General features: G+C 36.0%; 2 protein-coding genes across 2 annotated transcripts; both read left to right on the top strand.

Moving 5' to 3' along the window:
- The first annotated feature begins 1518 nt into the window (after positions 1-1518).
- LOC113078465 (uncharacterized) lies at positions 1519-5499 on the top strand. Its single transcript, XM_026250776.1, has 2 exons — positions 1519-1921; positions 4238-5499. Exons 1-2 carry the CDS (start codon positions 1750-1752, stop codon positions 4777-4779), a joined length of 714 nt encoding a protein of 237 aa, XP_026106561.1. The 5' UTR covers positions 1519-1749; the 3' UTR covers positions 4780-5499.
- A 10390-nt stretch (positions 5500-15889) lies between these two features.
- Positions 15890-23412, top strand: LOC113078481 (sia-alpha-2,3-Gal-beta-1,4-GlcNAc-R:alpha 2,8-sialyltransferase-like). The gene is made up of 4 exons (XM_026250784.1): positions 15890-16399; positions 18675-18794; positions 21335-21892; positions 22867-23412. The coding sequence occupies exons 1-4, from the start codon at positions 16236-16238 to the stop codon at positions 23147-23149; spliced, it is 1125 nt and encodes a 374-aa protein (XP_026106569.1). The 5' UTR covers positions 15890-16235; the 3' UTR covers positions 23150-23412.
- Positions 23413-23788: the final 376 nt, after the last annotated feature.

The raw sequence follows: 23788 nt of genomic DNA, 5'->3' as shown, positions 1-23788 counted from the left end.
AAAAAAAAAACATAATCCTGAAATATTAAAATAGAAAAAAATAATTTGGGAAAATCTAGCAAGTGTCTGAACTCCTTCTCAGCTGCTGGTACGTGTTTCCTCACAGATGCGAGGCCGGCTCTAATGCGATTGGAGCTCATTAATATGATGTAATGATGGTCTGGTCTCAGGATGGTGGAGACCTCCGACCTTAAGAGGAAACCCATTCGTCCGGGACGAACGCCCACAAACCCGCTTACTGACCAGCCTGATCCCCCAGTCCACGCTCACCTCGTTAAGATGAAACCTGACCATAGAAATATTTATTATGAGTACAAATATTTCTGTGTGGAGCGTGTGCTAATGTTAGAGGCAAATGGTGCTCATGATGGAGGTGCAAGTGTTTCAGTGTGTATGGTCTCAAATGGCCTCCCATAGCTTTATGAATCTGTATGAGTGCAGTTACAAATAAAATGATTTATTAAAATTTTTTATATATATACACACACACACACACACACACGTACAAATGCTCACGCTTTGATCACACACACACATATGTTAACATGGGGCCCCTGTGTGTTTGTGTGTGTGTTGTGATGTGTGTGAGTGAGTGACTCCATTGACCCGGGCTCACATTATAATGTGTGTCTAATGGTTTGACTCTATATTTGTGTGTTTAGCATCTCAATGGGTGTTCCTCTGAGCCCCGGCGCTGATTCAGCTCGATCGGCCCGTCACGCTCTCTCCCTGATCTCACACACACACACACACACACACACACACACAGGTGGTTTAGGCACTAGAGTGCAGGAGCATCAGTATGCAGCCGTGTTTCTCTCTCCGCAGGTTTATTGGCTGGTGTACTGTGATGGTCAGGGTTCAGTGAGATCGGATTGAGCTGCTCACCTGAGGTGCAGGTGTCTGTGGGGGGGCAGAGGGCAGAGGTGCATGATGGGAACCGCTGCCCTGCAGAGACAGAGATTGTGTGATCGATCCGGTCCAGCATCCTGAACATGAGCACAGGTGACCGTGATGTCACAGCTGGGGTCACATGATTGCTCTGAGCTCTGTGTGTGTGAGATAGTGAGAGAGAGAGAGAGAGAGAGAGTGTGTGTAGAGGTTGGGAACATACCTGTCTTCAGATCAGCATTTGTGTTTCAATCCCTGATGAAGATCATGTGATCAGTGACCACTCGTCTCCGTGGTCCGAGCATTATGGGATGTGCATATGATCTGATCGCCGGGTCCCCAGACCGTGATTTCAGAGAGATTTGATCTGGAGAACTGTAACCAGCCTAAAATCAATCAATTCAGCTGTGAGGCCCAATCTATCTGTCTTACACACACCCGCGCGCACACACACACACACACACACACACACCCGCGCGCACACACACACACACACACACACACACCCGCGGACACACACTACACTACAATATAAAACATACAAACACACTTGTATATGTGTTTTATAGGGACTCTCCATAGTGTGTGTGTGTGTGTGTGCGCGGGTGTGTGTGTGTGTGTGTCCAGTCCAGTATTCGGCCATAGAATGAGTAACCTAGTAATGAAAGAGAAAGCATATCACATCATTTTTCCAGTTAACCAGGAGCAATTTCTCAAGTGTTTTCCTTAAAGGCCAAAACACACCCTTTTCCAAGTAACATGGTAATAAAAATTACACTCTCTCAAAGAGGAAAAGAGTTGACTAAGACCAGGGCATTATTCATAAAAAGTTGTGTAGAACCATCCTAGATTCAGAGAATGAACATATGCACAAAAAAAAGTTTCCAGAATGTGGGTGTATCCACGACTCAAGGCTCCTGGGTGTGTTTAGCAGCCGTACATCCAGCCCTCTCTGTAGCTTTATTTAAGACAAGCACTTCTACACGAGAGCTGCTCTTCAGACCCAGCACTGCAGACTACAGCTGTCCAAGTAAGACCACTACATTATATAATGCTTAACTGATAATATCCAAACGGCTAGAAACAATAATGTGTATAATGCTTGTTATGGTTAACTAATAACCTTATTAAACATTACCAAACGGTTAAGAGATGAATATTTCATGTGATACAGAGCTCAACGTTCTGAAAAAGATGGGTGTGCTCTGATTGGTCGGCTATCCAGGGCATTGTGATTGGCTGAATACATCAAGTGTGTGACAGGAATGTTACATCCCTCAAAATACTGGCAAAACCCATTACAAACGAGGCATTTGTAGCATAATAAATGATTATTATTATGATTTATTCTGTCTTTTCATGCAATGCAACTGCTTAAACATAAAACGATGTCTGAATTTGTGATTAGAGAAACAAAAAGCGCTACTCTACACTGCTCCAAACTCACATTTGAATCATTAAATACGTGGGAGAGCGTTGCTATTAACATAAAATACAGGGCTGAGGGGATGTTAATCACACGTCATATTAATATTGTGGGAAACATATTCTACCGTTTTGTTGTTGTTGTTATTATTAGAAATGATAAAACATAATAGGGTTAAAGTAAGATACTTAAAATAAATAAATAGATAAAACAGAATACTAGCTATGGGTAATCATTTGATCTATCTCCATGCCTTCATTTATAATCTTGATGAATTTACAGTGTTAAAAAATATGATTAACTTCCTTTCTTTTAAAACTGTATGTGTGTAGACCAATTCAGAAAATGTGCTTCAGTTAATCTTCCCGACTCCAATCAAAATTGATTCAATATTACATTAAAAACCATTGTTCGGAAAAACAGCACAAGGTTAAAAAGCAGCTTCTGTAAGAAGAAAAGCAGAACTGGTCCTATATCTTCTGATTTTTAATATAGTGTAATTTAGAAATAGTGATTTTTCATGGATGATTCCAGTTCCTGATTTTTGTACAATCAAATGGGCAGATTATATATATATATATATATATATAAAGTAAGAGACAAGAATGAAAATATGAGCACATAACAGTATGTTTATTTGCTCTATTACAGGCAGAACTTCCTGTAGCCATTTGAAATTAGATGCATTTTAATCCCAATCCAAAAGAAGGTGCTACATGTAATATGAGTGGTTTTTTATTTAAATATGAATGTATAACTTCAAAATCTCAAGCGAAAACAAAATGGTCTTAATTAAGATTTGTTGAATCTAGGGATTGAACGACTTTAGATTTTTCATGCTACATTAAAAATAGAGTACAGACCAAAAGTTTGGAAACATTACTATTTTTAATGTTTTTGAAAGAAGTTTCTTCTGCTCATCAAGCCTGCATTTATTTGATCAAAATACAGAAAAAAATGATATATTGTGATATATAATTACAATTTAAAATAATTGTATTATACTTTAAATTATGATTTATTTCTGTGATGCAAAGCTGAATTTTTAGGATCATTATTTTAGAAATCATTCTAATATGATGATTCATTATCAAAGTTGGAAACTGTTCTGATGCTTAATATTGTTTCAGAACATGTGATACTTTTTTAGGATACTTTGATAAATAAAAAGGAAAAAAAAAGTTTTGTTTTTAAAATAAATACATATTTTGTAATAACAATATACACTACTGGTCAGTAATTTGGGGTCAGTAATTTTTTTTCTTTCTTTTTTTAAAAATAAAATCAATACTTTTATTCAGCAAGGATATGTTAAATTGATAAAAAGTGATAGTAAAGAAAATATATTATTAGAATTTTTATTTTTATTTTGAAGAAATGCAGTTCTTTTGAACCTTTTATTCATCAAATATATTAGACATCAGAACTGTTTCCAACACTCATAATAAATCAGAATATTAGAATGATTTCTAAATGATCATGTGATCGACTGATGTTACATGTGACACTGAAGAATGGAGGAATGATGCTGAAAATTCAGCTGCGCATCACAGGAATAAATTTTTTTTTTAATGTATATTCAAATAGAAAACTATTATTTTAAGTTGCAATAATATATCACAATATTACAGTTTTTTCTGTATTTTTGATCAAACAAATGCAGGCTTGAAACTTCTTTCAAAAACATTAAAAATAGTCATGTTTCCAATCTTTTAGTCTGTGCTGTAACTACATGAAACACATATCATATAATTATTCAAATAATCAATGTCTCATATCTTCATTATCCTTCACTCCCAATTCAGTATTTAGGATTTTTTGTGCATCATCAACAGTGATCTTGCGTGTCTATAAAATGATCAGAATAACATCATTGCATTATGCTTTGAGACTGAATGTTTAGGTTCTTCTGTGTTGCAGGTTCATCCACGATGAAAGGCATTATTCCCAAGAGCAAAACCAAAGGCACTGACTTCTGTGGAGTGAACAACTACTATTATATAATCCGCTCTGATCTGGGCTGCTATATGCAGTCGAGTAATTTCAATAAAGGTTTAGACATCACTATTTTCGGTCTGCACCCTGCCTGCCAAAACGGAGACCATTACCTCGGTCACAATAAAGGCTACTTCTACATCATCAAGGGTAACTCTTACCGTAGAGTCACCGATCTGTCGACGGACAGCGGTGCTGTAGTTTACAGCCTTCATCCCAACTGTCAGGGTGGAGACCACTACCTCTCAGCCTTTGGCAAGTTTTACATCATCTTCCAAGAGAAGGGCACTTACCGGAGAACAACCAACATGAATCACGACTGGGAAGCTGTAGAATTACTGGGGCCTGCCAGACCACTACTACTTCCTCAAACCCGTCTCAGATTGGGGAGTCGAGTACTACAAAGGGACCAACTTCAACAAAGACGACTGCACTGCTGTCTACTCGGTTCATCCCGACGTTCTTAACTTCCTGCCTGGAGGGCTGTCTGTAACTAAAGGCCCAGCATTTGGCGTTTGGGAGAATATTAAAACCATAACTAATGACAGCAAATCACCTGTGACCTGGCAGAAGAAAATTAATAAAAAGGTTGGCTACAATAAGGAGAAGATGTCCCAAATCACGCACACCTGGAATATCGCCACGTCCGCCTCTGTTGAATCCGGAGCCCTTTCCGGGTTAATTGCGAAGTTGCAGTTCTCCTTTTCTGCAGAATATGGAGGTTCGCACGTCAGCACTGAAAACGAGAGCTGGGACGAAGCGACCGAAGTAGAAGAACATCTCACAGTCGAGCTGAAGCCACATGAGAGTTTATATCTGTGGCAGTACAAACTGGGTCTTGGACAAGAACCGGTGTTGTTCTGCCGTGATTTAAAGATTTACGATGAGCCAAATCCTCCATCTGAAGTCCCGCTGCCACGCGCGCAATCATGAACAATTATCAACAGTTTTACTCCAAGAGTAATTGAATAAGGCATAGAATTAAGGCAGTGATTAAATACACATATCTAAATGGTTAATTCCTACAACATTTGGCTTTTTGGATGTTTTTTAAAAGGAAAAAAATGGGTGAAAAGTTGCTGAAGATTGACCAGTCAAAAACATTGCATTCTTCACTCATCATGCATAAATGCCATTTGGATTTTACTTTCAATATGTTAAATAAAGCTGGCATACTGCTTTTAAAGTTTTTGTTTTTTTCCTTGACAGTCTGTTTCTTTACTAAAATGTTTAGCAATGATATGTTCACAAAATGCAAACATTATCATTCTTAAGATGTAACATACAAATCTTTAAATAATCGAAATAAATGAGCAGCTGCTTCTGAGGCATATGACACCACAGCTACAGGGTGTTCAGTGATTTCTTTCACCAAATATGTTGTTCGCTTATTAATAAGTTAAAGGTAAGTATTTCTATTGCATTAATGTCAATGAACTTTAAAAAAAAAAAAAAAAAAAAAAAAAAAAAATCTCCAGCGGCTCTTAAAGGTAAGTGGCCCTCACATGTGTGTCTGAAGGACCAGTATACTCTCCTCACAACCTCAGTTTACTGGCCAGTCACACACACACACACACACACACACACACACACTATCATGTAATAATCACGCAGCTAGCTCTTTCCTGCACTCTCCTGTGTCCTCGTGTTCACAAACCCGTGGCTCGAACGCAGTGCTCTGGTGAAGAACATCGATCCGGTGTCTGCTCCTAAAGAGCCGACTCAAAGCCCGGTCACAGTCGCAGTTATAGGACACAAATCAAATCTTTGGGAAGGTAGTGTGTGTGTGCTGACCCTCCTCTCATGTCTCTGATAGATCAGTTGTGTGCTAATGATAATGAATTCTCTCTGTTCTGTCAGTCTGATGGTTCTCAGGAGAGTCTTTTGTTTTAAATAGTTGGGAAAATCTAAGTAGAGCGGAGATTCCCAGCCTGATCGATTCCCTCTAACTACACTATTGATTAGCTGCAGTAACATTTATCATTTATTAATTATGAGGAGTATGGACTAGGAAGAGTCTCTCTGTCTCTCTTGATGGGGTCGTCAGCCGTGAGCGGAGATCATTTGGTGCATGTATGAATGTGCTGGAGACATACACCGACACGTCTGAAACATGACTCTGCGTCTTTGACTTTCATCTCCTCGGGACGGATCATGAGTGTGACGATCTCACTGAAAGAGGAACGTCACACACACCTGCTTCGAGGGGGAGTAGAGCGTGGACGAATCTTCATTCTCGGGTGAGTAACTCTTTATGTTAGTAGCACGACTAGGTTTAGTTAGTTACTCGCCATCACAGAGCGAGATGAAGAGGAGAGCGATGTAACCTTGTCAGAAAGAGTGTTAGGCGTCTAAAAATATCCCTGATTACTGGTGCAGCCCTGCAGCTCCAGAGACCCGATCAAAGTATTGATGAGTGAACCCCAGCCTTAGAGAACACGGAAACAACCGCAACAGAACTATTGATCAGGAGCTCGGCCTATCTCTGTATGACAGCCTGTTCCCTGCTCACACGCACACACACACACACACATATACACAGACACGCACACACACACACACAGACACACGCACGCATTACTGTATCGGCCGCTCATGTGTGTGATTTCGCTCGCTCTCTTTCCCCATCCATCCATTTCCTACAGGAGTATTGATCGAATAGATCCTTTGATGAACATAAGATTCTTTTGAAACCGAATCTTTTGTAACATCGTCTAACACTAAAAGTTTCAATTACTTTTCAAATAAAAGTTTAAAATGTTTATTTTATATATATATATATATATATATTCTTTTTTTTTTTTTGGATGATTTGATGATTCCCCTCATCCCCTGAGGTAACAACAACTATATTGAAGGGCTTTTATATACAGCAGTCAACAGACGACCTTAATAATAAATCCTTTTATTAGTTTGTGGATTTGCTTGAGCTACAAAGAACTATTGAACATAAATAAAATGTGCAAGGATTTTGAAAAAATACCCTTAGAAAGAGCTTCTGCATTACTGCATTCAAACTGATTCAAATAATTCGCGAACCCTATACGAACTCTCGAATTGATTAAAATGATTTTTCGATCCCCAAACTGACTCAATGATTCGCGAACCCAATCCGAACTCCCGAACTGATTCAAATGATTTGCGAACCCTATACGAACTCTCGAATTGATTAAAATGATTCGCGAAGCCGCTCCGAACTCCCGAATTGATTCAAATGATTTTTCGATCCCCAAACTGACTCAATGATTCGCGAACCCGATCCGAACTCCCGAACTGACTCAAATGATTCGCGAACCCGATCCGAACTCCCGAACTGACTCAAATGATTCGCGAACCCGATCCGAACTCCCGAACTGACTCAAATGATTCGCGAACCCGATCCGAACTCCCGAACTGACTCAAATGATTCGCGAACCCGCTACGAAGTCCCGAACTGACTCAAATGATTCACGCTCCATACTCCGAACTAGGAAGAATTAGGAAGCGTGCATTGTGAAGGGCGCTCTGAAAAGCGGCATTGAAGGCAAAGGATTAAAACCTCTATTAAAACAGATGTCCAAATGAACGTACCGGTACACTAAAAGCAGGTTCTGGGCACACGGAGAGGTGGTGGTACGCTCAATAGCTATATTTGGAAGTGGCGGTACTGAGTACAGGTGTGTTCAGGCCCAGTTAAAGCACTGTATATATTACATTTTGAGTGTATTTTAGCTTAATCTAAATAAAACTAAGAAATGTTGCCTTCGCAGCTAGCTGAAATAAAAGGAGTTTAAGTTTTTTATTATTTCATTTAATGATTATTTCAAGTATTGAGCATGTTTTTTTATGGTTTTAGTTAATGATAACAGTCCTGCTGATGATAACCCTGGTGTGAGTTTCCTCAGCGTGATTCATCTGATGTCTCTGAAGGTTTTTCTGTTTTTCTCGTGACTCACCTTTTCCCTCCACAAGACAGAAATTACCCTGAAAGTGATTCTACGATCAATAACAACACACCGACCAATCAAGAGCTCCGACCCGGGGTTAAGAACCAATCAGCAGCTCAACACTCCTCCTGCTTCAAGAGCCTGAGAAAACACAGACGATCAAGAGGTTTACAGGTCAGGAGAGACACTTTATAACCAGACATCAGTCTAGTGAAGCTGGAAACATTGTCAAATAAATACGATCCAAATAAATACGAGAGAGAGAGAGATAGGGAGAGAGAGAGAGAGAAAGAGAGAGATGTCTATGTGTAAAATATGTCAGGCAATTAAGTCTTTACATAAATACGGCATAGATAATGAACTTTTACGCTATTACCAACAGTGATGCAATGTTGTGAGACTGAGGCCGTAAACATGAGATCCCACCATCACAAACCCGTGTGCAAAAGGTCACGCTTGTTCCCATGGAGACAGGCCTTTAGAATGCAGCTGTCAATCATATCTGTTGCTACTGGAGACAGAAGAAAAACAAAGAAAGACACACCAGAGTGAATCCAGTTTGGACTCCTTTACAGTCAAATACACAGCCTCAGAGGTGGCTTATTGCTTTTATAAAAATTGCATAAAAATGTACATGCATTTTTTTAAAACTATGAATCAACAGCTTATGCAAATGGAGTTTCGGAGCTGTAACTTGCCTTTAAGATTTATAATTTCCCATCGACAAGTGCTAGTTAGTAAATGCTGAACATCACTGCTGTGTCATGACATGCTTTGCGACATAAAAACTGAGATTTTAAAAAGTTATAATTATGAAATAAGAAGACGCAATTATGGCATAAAAGTTATTATGTAAAAACATTATGAGATAAGTCATAATTATTAGATAAAATTAACAATTATGAGATGAATGGCATAATTACAATTATGGCATAAATTGTTTAAATTATGACAAAAGTTATCAAAATGCATAATTTTAAATAATGGCATAATTATGCCTTATTAAACAAAAAAGCATAATACTTTATATAATAATAATAATAATGTAAAAAAATGTATGAAGCATGGCTCATTAAAACAGTTTAGAGTTGCAGCTAATTTATCTGTTTTATAATCTCGCATTTAAAGACGCTAGTCTATGATTTTGTTGTGAAATGAAAATGAAAAAAGTTTTTTTGTCAAACGTCACGGATTTTGTTGTCCAAGTTTAAATTATGAGCAACATAATGAGATAAAAGTCAAAATGATGAGATCAGAAGTCAAAATAATATGGCATAAATAGTTGAAATTACAACATAAATCAATGAGATAAAAGTCATGATAAGAAAAATATCATGTGTTATTAAAAAAAAAATAATTCCATAAAATGTTTTATTGCTTTTTGTTTTTTAATTTATGAAACAGTGTGGCGTTGTTGCTATTAGTTTAATAATCTTGCATTTACATATGCTAGTATATGATTTTTTTTTTTTTTGTAAAATTTAAATTATATATAAATTTTCTAGTTTTTATTTATTTAAGTTGGATGTACTAAAATAAAAAAATATATATACACATTTAAAAAAACTGTAATAACAATGACAAAAACTAAAAATGACTTAAACTTAAACAAACTTTAAAAATTAAAAACATAAAAAAAAATATAACTGTTATAACTGTTTCTGTTTCTGAGCAGTAACAGAGTCTCTGTTTGACTTTGTCTCAGTTTCGTCCTGTAAAGAATAACGAGTTTCCTTTATGTCCTTTTCTCTGTGTGTCAGAGGTCTGATGGTCTTTACCTCATTTTGCTCATAAGTGAATTCAGCGTTTTAGCGGCGGATCTCAGGAAATATGATTTGCTCTGAGATATGTCAGGCCTGATCGGGCAGGTGGCTGTCAGACGGCGAAACTCATCGATAGTTCACGGTAAAATATGGGCCTCCTCACCACGAACCCCAAACAAGCCTGGCACGCGTGGGTCGGCAGAGCAGCAAGGGGTTAATTAAACACTGCTCCTTCTTTAATTGAAAAGACAGAGTGTGTTATTAGTGGCTCTCCGAGATGAACGGTTCACCTGAGTGGAGGTTAAAGAAGATCCACTCGTGCTCAGGACAAGATAAGGATGGAGCACAAACCTGTCTGATAATGTCTCATGCTGTTACATTTTAACACCTAAAATTAACACAAATGTTTCCCAGACGTTTACCGTTCCTTTGGAATGAATCCCATGTAATGTTGACAGATTCATTTTCATTTGAATGGTTTGAATCTATTGAATGAATCGAATAAATGATTCACAGATCAAGTTGTGGCAAAAGCATTTTTTTTTTTGTTACTTCTGCTGTTTTTAGACATTTTTCTGCTGTTTTTAGACATTTTTAGATTTTGTTATGAATTAGTAAGTTTTTTTTTTTCAGTGGCCTTGAGGTCATATTGGTGGCTTTTTCATCTCATAATTTATTTTTTTCATTATTTCGACATTATTTTGACTTGCGTAGTCTGTCATAATGTATATTTTTATGTCATAATTTATCCAACCATGATTCCCGCCTGGATAAATACTTTCTACATGTTTTCCAGTCATTTGTCTTATTCTGTAGTTGGATTTGTTTTGATGTATTTTTATATTTTATTAATTTTGTTGTTGCTTATATAATATTTTATAATGTAATTCATTATATTATAGTAATAATAATTATTATTATTTGTTGTTTTTATTTATTCTGTGAGACTGCATCTAGGATGAGGATTTTTTTCTCTTATTATTAGTTTATATTTTGTGTATTTATTTATTATTTATTTATTACTCTGTGGGGTTATTTTATGATGAACTAAATTACAAAACTTTGTCATAAATATGAGATAAAAAGAATTCATATTATAAGATTTAATGTAAAAACTATGAGAAGTCAATTATTATATAAAAAAGTAGAAATTATGAGATAAAAACATAAGTATGACAGTCAAAATAATGCCCAAAAAAACAAAGTTATGAGAGAAAAACTAAGAGACATTGTGTCATAATTATGAGATAAAAATTCAAATTTATGACGTAAGAATTCAAATTATAAGATTTAAAGTCAAAATTATGAGAAGTCAATTCTGAGATAAAAACATAAGTGACAAAGTCAAAATAATGACAAAAAGTTAAAGTTACGAGAATCTAAAAATCTTAAAATATGAGATAATGAATCATTATAAGAACAACACTCGTCACACTATACACACGTGATTGGCTCATTATCTCATCCTCTGTTCAAGCCTGGACTGAATCTGTCTTTCTCTCGTTCGGTAATGAGTCTTGAATAAATATATGACTGATCGTGTGTTTGTTCTGTCGTTCCAGAGAGGAGCTCACGTTAACCTGGAGAGTTAATAAGAAACCAGAGACTGAGATTACAGAATCAGAGAAGACGCTTCCTTAAACAGCAGTTTATCAGCGTTACTGACACGAGTTATCATCTGTAGAGTCTCCCCGTCTGTCTGAAGCTGATACACGGGTTACATGTGTTAAATAAAGATGTTTTTATCTCATATTTTGACTTAATATCTCACATTTTCAACTTTTAGTCGTGACTTTTTCTCTCCTCACTTTATAGCATTAGTTTGACAATGTAATTTAATTTTTTATATCACAATTATGATTTCTTATTTTATATTTTTGAATTACAAACAATTTTTACATAACAATTTTGACTTTCTATTTCATGTTTATGATTTTTATCTAATAATTTAACTTTTATTCACATAATTATGACTTAATGTCTCATAACTTACTTTTTTAATTGTCATAATGACTGTTTCTCTCATAACTTTAACTTTTTGTCATTATTTTGACTTGTAATATCATAATTTACTTTTTATTGAATATTTATGACTTATTCTCATAATTATGTCTTTACTGTCACTTTGTAATTGTGATTGTAATAACTTTTTCTCTTATAAATGACTTTTTATATCATAATTCTGACTTGTTATTTAATTTTAACCCTTTTATCTCATAATTTGACTTATTCTCGTAACTAGGACTTTAATGTCTCATATTTAAATTTTTTGATGTCAGAATGACTTTTTCTCTAGTAACTTTTACTTTTTGTCATTATGTGGACTTTTCAAATCATAATTATGACTTTTTATTTCATTTAAATTATCTCATAATTTGACTTATTCTAATAATTATGATTTATGTCTCATAATTTACTTTTTAAATTTCATAATGACCTTTTCTCTCTTAACTTTGACTTTTTGTCGTTTTATATTGTAATTATGAACATGAACAATTATCTCATAATTTGTCTTTTAATCTAATAATTGATATAAATGTCTCATAATTTACTTTTTAATGTCATAAAGACTTTTTCTCTCCTAACTTTGACTATTTGTCATTATATGGACTTTTTATATCATAATTATGACTTATTTCATATTTATGATTTTTATCTCATAATTTGACTTTTATTTCCATAGTAGCCTTTAGTTAAACCACAGACCTGAATTGTGCTTTGCTACTTTCTATTGCTTAGTGTATTTTAATGGAATAGAAAGATGTCGCATCTTAAATGCTTGTATCTACTAAAAAGTTAATGTTTAGGAGTATACTATCATAAAGATGATCTTAAGTGAATCGACTTGGACTAAAGGCCATAATTAAGTTTGCATAATGAAATTTGTTGCTAACCTTAAAACATGGTAAATAGTGATGCTTGGCTAAACCATCAGTGAACATGAGGACAGCAGCAGATCTTATCACACACATACACACACACACACACACACACACACACACACAGGAATGTGATGAGACATAAAAACACACACAGCAGCTGAATAGATCATCTATTAGTTACTGTACACACACACACACACACACACACACACACAATAACAGTCTTTGTCCTGGCTGGATTTGTCCGTATCATCAGAGGTTATAAAAGATCACCAGTTTTCACACAAAACTAATATTTGCCCAGGGACATTTCAAGTTAATTTTAGTTAACGTTTTTCGCACTGTATAAACTTAATAATTTCTCTCATTCTAGATATTTTAAACTAAATACAAATTACTGTTTGCTTTAAAATTAGTACTACACTTCCAATTTAGACGAGATCTTTCTTCATTCATGATTAACTACTAAAATGCTTAAAGGGACAGTTCACACAAAAACTATTCCATCATTTAGAAGCTCATTTCCACCACAGAAGAAAAAGAGCTATGCTTTGGTAAAGCATAATTGTGGCATAAACATTCATAATTACGCTTTAAATAAAAATTAAAAGTTGTAAATAAATCTTTTTTATGTATATTTTAATTTATTTTTAAATGTACTAGCCATTTTGAAATACTATTGAAATAGTATCTACACAAATTTTTCTACACAAATTTGAGATAAACAGGCATAATAATGAAATAAAACATCAGAATTATGAGATACTGACTCATAATTATGAAATAAAACTATTATTATTAAACTATTTTATAAACTATAAAAAGCCATAATTAATGCATAAAAAGATCCTTCACCGTTGAAGGGATTTATGGGTAAAAAGTCTCACTGTCATGTTCCTGTCCCTCTTTTTGATCTGAGAGAACTGTGTTGAATCAGAGATTTCAGAAATGTTGGGAGCAATAATGCTGAAACTTCTGCTTTGATCTCACTCACACTCTCTCACTCTCTCCCTCTCCCTCTTTCTCACTCTCTCTCACTCTTTCACTCTCTCACTCTCTCACTTTCTCACTCTCACTCACTCTCTCTCTCTTTCACTCTCTCACTCTCACTTTCTCACTCACACTCTCTCACTTTCACTCTCTCACTCTCACACTCCCTCACTCTCTCACTTTCTCACTCTCACTCTCTCACTTTAACAATCTCTCACTCCCTCACACACTATCACTCTTTCACTCTCTCACTCTCTCACTCTCGGCTAAATGTATTCAGTTATTATTTTATATTGTTATATTCCACAAATATATGATGCACTTCTTTTTTAATTCACATATTTTTGTGATGTTAAGAACAGGGTTTTTACACTTAAAACTGAACACATTTTTAAAACTTGTTACTAAATGATCTTAAAAATAAAATAAAAGTAACTTGCAGTTTGTGTGTAATTATCTTTGATATTACTGGCAATTTCTGAGTGAAAGTTTTCTATACCAAACTTTTTTTCAGTGTATGGCCTAAAAAGTTTACATTATGAGTTAAAAAGTCTTAAGTATGAAATAAAAAGTCGAAAGCTATGGCATGAGTCTTAGTTTTGACATAAAAAGACACAAAAAGTCATAATTCACATGTAAAAAAAAATTAAATGTTGAAATTGATATATTAATGTGAGATTAAAAAGTTTATCATATAAAAAGACAAAAATTTAATTGAATTATGACATAAAAGTCAAAACTATGACATTAGATTTTTTATCTTACTTGAAATAAAATACATTTTAACTAAAATAGTATATATTAAAAAAAGACTTTAGACATATACAAATACGCGGTATATATGTGTGTGTGTGTGTGTTTATTGCAAATGTTGTTTTGTAGGTGGATTTTGTGGAAGATCATATCTCTCTGCTCCAGAAAGTCATTTATTTTAAACCCGTGTGGTTTTGCTCCACTGAAACTGATCTTTAATTCTCCCTGCATCTACTGGAATTGACGAGTCCTTCATAATTATTCCCTTTGCAGCATTTTAACTTTTCATGAGAGAAGGAGCAATTTTGCAGCTTTTATTGTGTTGTGTATAGAAGTGAGACATCAGATATTGATATTTGTGTGGTTTATATCCTCTGCTGCCTCTAATAAAGTGCTTTAAAGTGCTTTAGACATTCAGTGTGTTTACAAAAGACCCAATTCATCTTCGGCATTCACTAATAGCTTTGTGTAGTTAAAATTTACAGTTTTAGTCTATGTTTCTTCAGCAGGGGCCTGATTTGAGTGTGTGTGTGTGTGTGTGTGTGAGTGAGTGTGTGTGTGAATGCATGTTGTTATAAAATACTTTTTAAGCTTTGATAAAGTGAGAATGAGAAGCTGTAATTTCCAGAAATTATAATTATGCATGAGTCATAAATCCCTCACAGTCTGAGTGCATGAGCTTTATTCTGTGTTCTGTAATAATAAAGCATGATGTTGGGATTACAGTAATCTCTACCGCTGCAGATACTGTAATAACATCACTGCTCAGAATATTATTATTATTTATTTATTTTTTCTGCTATGTCGGATGATTCCACTTCAAAGTTCACCTGGAAAATAAATGTGTCATCAGTGTTTGAAGCCCATCGTTGCTTATCAACAGATAACAGTTAAGCAGTAGATGTACTGTAAGTCAGTTCTCTTTGTTCCAGACCTCCACCATACATACACAGAACACAAACCCTCTGAAGACAAAACCAAAAAAAACACCAAGAACAAATACTTATGGATGAGCTTAGAACCATAAAGTTCCTTATAAAGGGTAAAAGGCACAAAGCATGAGGTAAACTGAATACAATATATATATATATACACACACAAATATAAATTGAATAAAAATATAAAGGTGTGTGTGTCAGTGTTTATTTTTATATTTTTTCATTTTAATTTCCATTTCCATTTTTGTCATTTTTGGTTTTTATTTGTCTGTTCAATTCAAGTTTATTTGTATAGCACTTTTTACGATACAAATCGTGTGTGTGTGTGTGTGTGTGGCATATCAGGATAATCCGTGTAACCCTTTGGTGTCCGCGGATCCTCCAGCGCCTCCGTCTGCGGCACTGACTTGTTTATTATTTGAGTTTAGGATCTGAATAGGATCGAGTCTCCTTTAAGTATCGCCTGCTGTTTCTGCACTGCAGCCCGAGTGTGATCGGAGGAGATGTTTCCAGGCGAACGCCGATATCAGACGGAGATCCGGCATCATGGCAGCGGCTGGTGCTGATGAGAGACGCCGCCGATCTCTGCTCTTCATCAGCGTCTGAAGCGACGCCTCTCGCATCCGTCATGCTCGTTCTCCGTGTGTGAATCGCAGTGCTTCTGGGCTGAGATGGTTCGGGTCGTCAGTGTTCTGGGTCTGGTGATGTTCAGCGTCGCTCTGCTCATTTTGTCATTGATCAGTTACGTGTCCATCAAGAAAGACTTAATCTTCACCGCCCCGAAATACGCCAACGCCGGCGGGCCGCGGATGTACATGTTCCACACGGGCTTTCGGTGAGTGGGGATGTGTGTTACGACGCTTATTCAATAAATCAGGGACATAGGATGCTTATGATTGTAATTCAAAAAGGGGGGCGTTTCTAATGCGCATGTGTGGAGATATTGACTTCATGTAGATTAATAAACGCGTGCTTTAATCTAATTTTGAAAAGGCCTCTATTGTCCTTCTGTCATGATGCTCGGCGCGCATGCGCAGATCGCTCCTTGATCATCGAGATGAACGAACCCACATTCTCATATTTCGCCGAGTAATGATTTCTGAACATTCAGCTGCTGCTTTCATATTCTACAGTAGCTATATGCATCATGCATTCGATTCTTACAAAGTTAAAAACTAAAGCTCGTTTTTAGCATTTCTCCATGAAGATTTCCATTGCACAAAAGGTTCTTAATAGTGGAAAAAGGTTCCTCAAATTATTCAAATGTTCTAAATATCAAGATGTATTATTGTAATTTTTTTTATAGACGAAGAAAAAACGTTTTTTATTTTGCATTTGGCAGTTATTATAGTTAACTAAAACTAAAACAATAAAAAACTGAAATAAAATACAATTTAAGAAAAAACGTGTGTGTGTAAATAAAAAGTAGAATTCAAAATATTAAGAAATGTAAAAATTAAATATATATATATTTTTTAATAAAAAATTAACACTGATGAAAGGCATTGTTGTGAAACCTGCTTTTCACAGGTTTTATTTTAAAATTATTTTAAGATGTGATGCAATTTTGTTAAAGGAATAGTTCACCTAAAAATTAACATAAGCTGAAATGTGCTCACCCTCAGGCCATCCAGGATCAGGGGCGTTGCACAAGATCCCGGGTCCTATGCATAGGCAGGGCCCCGATAACAACACCCCCTCCCTTAAAAATATCTAGCTAAAATAAAATATATTCCAGACTTTACAAGGGCCCTCTCTTCCTTTAGGGCCCTAGTAATCAGTACTGCTTTTACCTCCAGTCTGACGCCCCTGTCCAGGATGTAAATGAGTTTGTTTCTTCATCAGGTTTGGAGAAATGTAGCATTGCATCAGTGTCTCATCAATGGATGCTCTGCAGTGAATGGGTGCCGTCAGAATGAGAGTCTGATAAAAACATCACAATAATCCACAGCACTCCAGTCCATCAGTGAACATCTGGAGAAGACAAAAGATGAAACAAATCCAGCATTAAGACGTTTTTAACTCAAATACGAGTCCATAATCCATAATAACACTTCCTCCTGACAAAATGTGATTTAAATTTAAAAGGCTGCACAGTTATTGCATATATATACACAGCAGCATGAAGACTGTATAAAGTGCAAGTAAAGCCCTGTATGTTCTGCTGTTGTGGTTGTGTCAGTCTGTGGCGCTGTCCTTGGTCCTGATTTACTCCTCTGGCAGTTTTATGTCCAGTCAGTAATCAGATGCTTCTTCTGCAGTCAAGGTTACATAGCAGGAGTCATTTTGTTCCCGGCACGTCTTGTTGACGATATGACCATATGTTACTCAGCTTTACTTTGAGTCATTTGAACTTGCGCCAGTGAAGAGAGAATATACGCCAAAACTAGCAGAACCGCATTCAAATGTGTTTTAACCCTTACGCTATGCTGAAAATCCTTCACCTAATTTGGTTTTCCTGAAAAAAAGGTGGGGTTTTAAAAAAACTGTTTTATACAACAGTTTTATACAACAGCTGCCATCAGAAATCACTCTTAACAGATGAAAGATAGTACGACAAAGATATCGCTTTCCTCAGCGGACATTCAGACTCATGTTTTATTGTGAATATGAGATTAAGCTGAAGAATGAATGCTGTATCAGATCACACTCTCAGTCCATCTCTGTCTCATAACACAATGAGCTTTAATACAGTGATACAATCAGCTTTCAATGAAACGACTCAACAATCCTTTATTACTAAAGTTATAAAGTAACATTTCTGAATTAGTAACAGATCTTGAACTCAGCTGTTAAACTGTCCAACTGAGATCTGAATTTGTGGCGGAAGAAAATAGTTTTGATATGTGACATATATTGTGAGTGGTTTGAGTTGTTTTGAAACAGACTGAACTTTGACAAACGAGAGTGAGCAAACAAGCAGGCGTGGAGTATAAAAGGGGCCATCGACTGCCCCGGGCACAGGCTGACTGACAGCGGTCTGGATGGGTCTCATTGATTGGAGCCGCTTTCAGCAGCTGCCGTCAGTGGGACGCCGTGATCGGGTCGTCCTGTGATGTGGAACAGAAACAGTGTTTCTCATTTCCTCTGTCTGTGCATCTTCTCATCAGGTCCCAACTGGCCATGAAGTTCCTGGATCCTGCGTTCACATCACTGAATAACGCGCTCAACGAGAACCTGCAGGAGTCTAGCAGCTGGAGGTTCAACAAGAGCGCTTATTTACTGCAGAGGTGAACCTTACACACACACGCACACAATCTCACACATACATCTATCTCTTTCTTTCTCTCTCTCTCTCTCACACACACACACACACACACACACACACAAGCACAGTGGAGAGGATTCTAATACTAGCTAGAACATTAATTCAGAGTTCATCTAAAACCCTCCATCATCCCCAGCTCCACCTGTATTGATCTGCTATGAATTATTTTATATGCTATTTGTGCAGCGCTGCAGTATGTCTTAAATACTCACAGCACCATATCTGCTCATGTATTGGCAGTAGCAAGTTCATGTACTTGCTTGCAGCAGCAATAATCTACAAATACAGCAATAACCAACAGCATCAGCAGCAGCAATAATCTACAAATACAGTGATAACCAACAGCAGCAGCAGCAGCAATAATCTACAAAAAAAGCAATAACCAACAGCAGCAGCAGCAGCAGCAATAATCTACAAATACAGCAATAACAAACAGCAGCAGCAGCAATAATCTACAAAAACAGCAATAACCAACAGCAGCAGCAGCAGCAGCAGCAGCAGCAATAATCTACAAATACAGCAATAACAAACAGCAGCAGCAGCAGCAATAATCTACAAATACAGCAATAACAAACAGCAGCAGCAGCAGCAGCAATAATCTACAAATACAGCAATAACAAACAGCAGCAGCAGCAATAATCTACAAATACAGCAATAACAAACAGCAGCAGCAGCAATAATCTACAAATACAGCAATAACCAACAGCAGCAGCAGCAATAATCTACAAATACAGCAATAACAAACAGCAGCAGCAGCAATAATCTACAAAAACAGCAATAACCAACAGAAGCAGCAGCAGCAGCAATAATCTACAAATACAGCAATAACAAACAGCAGCAGCAGCAGCAAAAATCTACAAATACAGCAATAACAAACAGCAGCAGCAGCAATAATCTACAAATACAGCAATAACAAACAGCAGCAGCAGCAGCAATAATCTACAAAAACAGCAATAACCAACAGCAGCAGCAGCAGCAATAATCTACAAAAACAGCAATAACCAACAGCAGCAGCAGCAGCAATAATCTACAAATACAGCAATAACAAACAGCAGCCGCCGCAATAATCTACAAATACAGCAATAACAAACAGCAGCAGCAGCAATAATCTACAAATACAGCAATAACAAACAGCAGCAGCAGCAATAATCTACAAATACAGCAATAACCAACAGCAGCAGCAGCAATAATCTACAAATACAGCAATAACAAACAGCAGCAGCAGCAATAATCTACAAATACAGCAATAACAAACAGCAGCAGCAGCAATAATCTACAAATACAGCAATAACAAACAGCAGCAGCAGCAATAATCTACAAATACAGCAATAACCAACAGCAGCAGCAGCAATAATCTACAAATACAGCGATAACAAACAGCAGCCGCCGCAATAATCTACAAATACAGCGATAACCAACAGCAGCAGCAGCAGTAATCTACAAATACAGCAATAACAAACAGCAGCAGCAGCAATAATCTACAAATACAGCGATAACCAACAGCAGCAGCAGCAATAATCTACAAATACAGCGATAACCAACAGCAGCAGCAGCAATAATCTACAAATACAGCGATAACAAACAGCAGCAGCAGCAATAATCTACAAATACAGCAATAACCAACAGCAGCAGCAATAATCTACAAATACAGCGATAACCAACAGCAGCAGCAATAATCTACAAATACAGCGATAACCAACAGCAGCAGCAGCAATAATCTACAAATACAGCGATAACCAACAGCAGCAGCAGCAATAATCTACAAATACAACGATAACAAACAGCAGCAGCAGCAATAATCTACAAATACAGCGATAACCAACAGCAGCAGCAGCAATAATCTACAAATACAGCGATAACCAACAGCAGCAGCAGCAATAATCTACAAATACAGTGATAACCAACAGCAGCAGCAGCAATAATCTACAAATACAGCGATATCCAACAGCAGCAGCAATAATCTACAAATACAACAATAACCAACAGCAGCAGCAGCAATAATCTACAAATACAGCGATAACCAACAGCAGCAGCAGCAGCAATAATCTACAAATACAGCGATAACCAACAGCAGCAGCAATAATCTACAAATACAACAATAACCAACAGCAGCAGCAGCAATAATCTACAAATACAGCAATAACCAACAGCAACAGCAGCATAGTTTATTTATTCCGCCAAGACCAAATACATTAACATTGTCATATCCATTACCATGCTAAAATCTACCAAGAGTTCTCATGATAGAACTATGGTAATATAGTTGTTGCCCTTGTTAAATGTATCCAATTTAATACTTTTTAAAATATTATTATTCTTGAAAACATCAACTTTCACATGTGTACTTAATATTAAATATTAATAAATATGAATACTTTTACTACTATTTACTATACTATGAATTACTATTAATTAGTAATATTATAGTTGGTGTTGTAATTATTTCACCCGTATTTTTTCTTTCTGATTCGCTCATTTCATGTTGTTGCATCTGTTTTTCAGTAAAGAGATCGCCCAGTACATCGACGTCCCGCACAACTTCACGCTGACCAAGAGCAGCGTTCGCGTGGGTCAGCTAATGCACTACGACTACTCCAGTCACAAATACGTCTTTTCCATCGGCGAGAACCTCAAGTCTCTGCTCCCGGATTCGTCTCCAGTCCTCAACAAGCGCTTCAACACCTGTGCAGTGGTAGGAAACAGTGGCATCCTCACCGGCAGCCGCTGCGGCACGCAGATCGACAGCTACGACTTCGTCTTCCGCTGCAACTTCGCGCCCACCGAGGTTTTCCGTCGCGACGTAGGCCGACGGACCAACCTCACAACCTTCAACCCCAGCATCTTGGAGAAATACTACAACAACCTGCTGACCATTCAGGACAGGAACAACTTCTACCTGAGCCTGAAGAAGCTGGACGGCGCCATCCTGTGGATTCCCGCCTTTTTCTTCCACACTTCGGCCACGGTCACGCGCACGCTCGTGGATTTCTTCGTAGAGCACAAGGGCCAGCTGAAGGTGCAGCTAGCCTGGCCTGGAAACATTATGCAGTACGTCAACAGGTGAGATCTTACGTCGCATTTGAGAGCTTAGCTACTAAAAATAATACTGAAAATAAAAAGAACGGTAAGCTAATAATAGTTATTTGGCTCAAAAAAAATTATCGCAAATTTTAATCAAATTTTACTTTTTCTTTTTACATTTTTCATTGCAGATTCACATAAGCACAAATCATATTTGATACTTGTGGTTTGCTCGTAGTTTTTGTTGCAGCAAACAACCGCGTGAAATAAAAAATTTACCGGTGTTTTTATAATGATAATAATTATAATTTTTTATATTTTAAAACTAAAATCTTCATCAATAAGTAAGTTCTTAAATATATAAGTACCAATAATATAATTCTTTGTTTGTTTTTATATTTATTATTATTATTATTATTATTATTATTATTATTTGAGAATGTCTTAAATTCTTAAAAAACAAATACATAAATAAATATTAGAAAATTATTGCAAACTGATAGATTTTTTAAGATGTCAACCTGATGTTAAACTGTATTAATATTTTGAAAACTAAAGTTAAAATAAAATAAAAATATTACTAACTGTAACTTTTTTATTTCTTAAACTAAATAACTCTTAAATAAATAACAGTATCAGAAATTTATTGAACATGGATTAATTGTTTTCAGCCTGATATTAGTAGTATTTTAAAATTAAATACTTTATTAATAAGGAACAATAATAAAACAATTTAATCAGAATTGCTAAAATTTTTATGAGCATGTTTATATTTTGATACTTTTTATATTAATTTTTCAAATAGTTTTATATTTTTTAATTTTAAGAATTAAACTCTTTCAAGACTCATAAATAAACAAATAATAGAAAATAATAATATTAATAATAATAATAGAAGTTTATGTATGTGTTTTAATTAACTATTTAAATAACAGCATTAACTATATTAGATATTAATTTAATTTAATTTAATTTATAGAAGGGAAACCGAGATGTGTCTTGTGTGTCTGCAGGTATTGGAAGACGAAGCAGCTTTCGCCGAAGCGTCTGAGCACAGGGATCCTGATGTTCACGCTGGCCTCGTCTCTGTGTGAACAGGTGCACCTGTACGGATTCTGGCCCTTCGGCTGGGACCCCAACACGGGCAAAGAGCTGCCCTACCATTACTACGACAAGAAGGGCACCAAGTTCACCACCAGGTGGCAGGAGTCTCACCAGCTGCCCACCGAGTTCAAACTGCTCTTCAAGATGCACACAGACGGTGTCCTCAAACTCAGCCTGTCCCACTGCGCCTGAGGTCAGAGGTCAGGGTCAGAGGTCAGCGGTCAGGGTCAGAGGTCAGAGGTTTGGGCTAATGGATGCTTGTTGTGATTGCTGTGGATTTTATTTCTACAACTATCGACAGTGGAGTTATCAGTAACTAATATCGTATTGAGGCGATCAGGGATGGAAAGGAAAGTTGGTGACACTTTACAGTAAGGTAACATTAGTTAATGCATTAACTAACATCAACCATTACAGTTTTAGCCTTAGTTAATAAAAATAGGTTTATGTTTGCACATCCATACAGCAATTTTTTTTGATTATGTATTTCAAAATAGCCAAAAAATAATAATGATTTCAAAATATATTTACATAAAAAAATAAATCCATCCTTCAATTAATTAATTTAAAGACTAAAAAGCAGATTAAAAAAGCCTAAATAGATATATTTATGTAAAATATATATTAATATATTTTTTGGCCATTTTTAGAAAATATATTAAAAATATATAATTTTTGTTTATATATATATATAGCCTCCATGTAATACACTCACATACAATAGATTTGAAGAAAAACTTTAATTGCTGTCTATAACGTGTGAATATATGAAATAAGCAAATGGAAATATATTTAGAAATGTATTTTTTGACGCTAAAATACATTTTAAAA

This window comes from Carassius auratus, unplaced genomic scaffold, assembly GCF_003368295.1.
Source record: "Carassius auratus strain Wakin unplaced genomic scaffold, ASM336829v1 scaf_tig00025783, whole genome shotgun sequence".
In the NCBI taxonomy this organism is placed as follows: domain Eukaryota; kingdom Metazoa; phylum Chordata; class Actinopteri; order Cypriniformes; family Cyprinidae; genus Carassius; species Carassius auratus.
The sequence above is the reverse complement of the archived record's forward strand: the minus strand, read 5'-3'. Positions and strand labels throughout refer to the sequence as shown.